General features: G+C 56.0%; 1 protein-coding gene across 1 annotated transcript in view; it reads right to left on the bottom strand.

Annotated features, from left to right (window-relative positions):
• Nucleotides 1–2,848, bottom strand: part of LOC108315046 (uncharacterized aarF domain-containing protein kinase 2) — a 3,457-nt gene extending 609 nt beyond the window's left edge. The window contains exons 1-2 of the mRNA XM_017544215.2: nt 1,543–2,848; nt 695–841 (exon numbers count right to left, since the gene is read on the bottom strand). Coding sequence (XP_017399704.2) covers nt 695–841; nt 1,543–2,475 — 1,080 coding nt within the window. The 5' untranslated portion in view covers nt 2,476–2,848. The remainder of the gene's footprint in view (nt 1–694; nt 842–1,542) is intronic.
• Nucleotides 2,849–3,308: the final 460 nt, after the last annotated feature.

The following is a 3,308-nucleotide window of genomic DNA, read 5'->3' as shown; positions in this document are numbered from 1 at the left end:
TGCCTCAGCCTCCTGAGTAGCTGGGATTACAGGCATGCGCCACCATGCCCAGCTGATTTTTTGTATTTTTAGTAGAGACGGGGTTTCACCATGTTGACCAGGATGGTCTCGATATCTTGACCTCGTGATCCACCCGCCTCGGCCTCCCAAAGTGCTGGGATTACAGGCTTGAGCCACTGCACCCGGCCTGTTTTTCATTTCTGTTTTGCTTTTGAGATGGAGTCTTGCTCTGTCGCCCAGGCTGGAGTGCAGTGGCATAATCTCACCTCACTGCAACCTCCACTTCCCAGGTTCAAGCAATTCTCATACCTCAGCCTCCTAAGTAGCTGGGATTACAGGCACGCACCACCATGCTGGGCCAATTTTTGTATTTTTAGTAGAGACAGGGTTACACCATGTTGGCCAGGCTAATCTGGAACTTCTGGCCTCAAGTGATCCATCCACCTCAGCCTCCCAAAGTGCTAGGATTACATGCATGAGCCACCATGCCCACCAGAACTTTGATATAAGCAAGAAATGACCTCATTCCATGAAGCCACTGAGGTTTCGGTGTTGTTTTACTAGCTAGTGTTACCTACTCTAACATACCACACGAGCTATGACATACCACAAAATTATTCAACATTTACTAAGCAGCAGCTAATGGCAAGAATGATGTTAGGTGCTATTTACAGCTGAGGGAAGGAGAACTCACCTGTTGGACCATCAGCTTCTCAAATTCCTCCACAATCTCAGGCAAGCTAAGCCACTTGATGCCTGGCAAAAGTCCGAGGACTCGGCTGCCAATCTTCATCAGCAGCAGGTCCATATGCACCTGAGAGAGCAAGCCAGGGTGCAACACCTGTTGGAAAGAGGAACCGTGAGACGGGAAGAATCCACTGGACACATTTTACCTAGCCGGGGCTGGGTCCCACCATCCAAGGAAGAGCCAGGTGGCTTCTCATCAAAGGAAGGAAGATGTGGTCCCGACACCCAAGCAGTTAGTTCACTCCAGATCCTGTTCATTTTCCTCTATCAGACTATTCACACCTCCACTTCAATACAAGAAATGAAACAGCTTGCTTGAAATAAGCACTCAGAGCCGCTCGTGGTGGCTCACACCTGTAATCCCAGCACTTTGGGAGGCTGAGGCGGGTGAATCAACTGAGGTCAGGAGTTTGAGCCCAGCCTGGCCAACATAGTGAAACCCCATCTCTACTAAAAGTACAAAAAATTAGCTGGGTTCGGTGACAGGTGCCGGCATTCCCAGCTACTAGGGAGGCTGAGGCAGGAGAATCCCTTGAACCAGGAGGGGAAGGTTTCAGTGAGCCGAGATCGCGCTATTGCACTCCACCCTGGGAAACAAAAGCAAAACTCCATCTAAAAAAAAAAAACAAAAAAAAAAAAAAAAAAAAAAAAAAAAAAAAAAAAGGAAGAAAGAAACAAACACTCAGATATTGGTCAGGCAAAGAGAAATAAACATAGGGGCGATTTGCACGGCGGGTGTTTCTGATCTGGGAAAGCTCAGTGGGTAGGTGAGCTGTGAGCTCTCAGAGCACTTACTTTCACTGCCACGGGGATGAGGTGACCTGGCTCAGGGTGGTAGCCAGGGACGGGAGCCTGAGATGCCCCTGCACTTGATCCAACCAGGTCAGTATTAGGAAGGAGCAGCCTTTCTAGAAACGACTGGTCTGCGAGATTTCCTGGAGGTTTCTGGCCATTTCCAAGGTATCCAAAGAGCTCTCTCAACCCCGCGACTGCCCCAGCTTCTGAGGAGGGCGGCAGACAGGAGGCCCTGCCAAGTCTCTGGACGCTGTCAATCTCCAGGAATGCGGTGTTGGCGTATGCTTTGTACACCTGGGCCACGCAGCCTGAGCCCACAGGTTCCCGGTTCTCAAAAGAGAGGATGTCCCCCCATTCCTCCCCAAAAGCCTCCCGAAGGAAGCGCTCAGTGTGAGTCCACGGGTGGGGGGTCACTCGGACATGCAGCTTGGAAAACTGGGCACAGAAAGCCTCGGAAAACAGATCGCGCCGGGTGCTGGCCCACTGGCCCAGTTTGATGTAGGTTGGGCCTGAGGTCTCGGTGGCTTTCAGAAGCAGGTGGAGCCAGAGCGTGGAGACGCTGGGAGCCAGGTAGGTGAGCGGGTAGAGGAGAAGGAGGGGGAAGAATTTCACCAGCAGAGCGCCGGCACGAAGCCAGAGGCGGAGATGCAGGAAGACGCCGCCCAGCGGTCCCGCTCGGGGGAGGCTCTCCGCGGGCCCCGCGCCAGCCGCGCCGCTCCAGCGGACCCTTTGCCGACCCAGGACGTCAGGGGCCCCCTCACCCACGTCCCCGCAGGTGGAGACGAGCTTGGGCAAAGTGCCCAGCAGAAGCCAGCAGAGCCTGGCATCGCGAGGGCACTCGGAGGGCCTCAGGAGGCCGAGTCCCTGTCTGAGCTCGAAACACCTCAGGTGCGACAGGAAAACCCTGACGGAGACGCGCCAGGGCGCCACCATCCTCCAGAGGCCCGCGGCCCAGGCCGCCCGCCCTCCGCTTCAGTAGCGCCGGCTCAGGCGAGGCTGCGGTGAGGCCGCAGCCCGGCCCTGCCCCCGCGGACCGAGCTACCCATCCGCGCCGGCTCCGGCCCCGATCGCGCCCACACCTCGCCGGGCCTCAGGCCGGAAGCGCCCGCCCGACACCCGCCGCGCTGCGCCCAAGGGGCTGTCAGGCGGCACCGACTGCGGAACGGGAGGAGCCAGGACCCACGCGAAGACAGGCCCAGGGCGCGCGCGACGAGCGAGGGGACCGCGAGGGCAGAGGCAGAGGCCGGGCAGTCGCAGGGTCACCTCGCGCCCAGGGGCCAGTGCGAGATCCCCGGGGTGGCAGGCAGGTGGGGACTGGGGGGGGCTTTTTTTTTTGTATAAAAACAGCATATTCTTTATTTTGCATACTTTAATTTCAGAACAAAATGAACAAACAAAAAACCACAATACACAACATTCATTTGAATGTGCTGCAGCCCAGTTTACCTGAGATCTTGCTGGAATCCCACATGGTCATGATTTGCGGGAACAATGGCCTCAAACCCAAGGACAATGAGTTCACATCCAAACCCTGGCACTGGCCTATCAACTTTCAGGGCCTACGCTTCTCAGGGGTCAATGACACAGACTTCAGAGTCTATCTGCTTGGCAACCTGGTGGTTTGGTGGCTGAATCTGTTGAGCATCGCCCTCTACCTCCTCTCAGGGAGCATCATTGCTGTAGCCATGCAGAGAGGGACACAGGTGCTGGCGGAGGTTGCAGGGTTGTCCCAGGTCCTGCTGCGAGGAGGTGGCCAGGTCCTGCTC

This window comes from Cebus imitator, unplaced genomic scaffold (assembly GCF_001604975.1).
Source record: "Cebus imitator isolate Cc_AM_T3 unplaced genomic scaffold, Cebus_imitator-1.0 Scaffold167, whole genome shotgun sequence".
Taxonomy (NCBI): Eukaryota; Metazoa; Chordata; class Mammalia; order Primates; family Cebidae; genus Cebus; species Cebus imitator.
The sequence above is the reverse complement of the archived record's forward strand: the minus strand, read 5'-3'. Positions and strand labels throughout refer to the sequence as shown.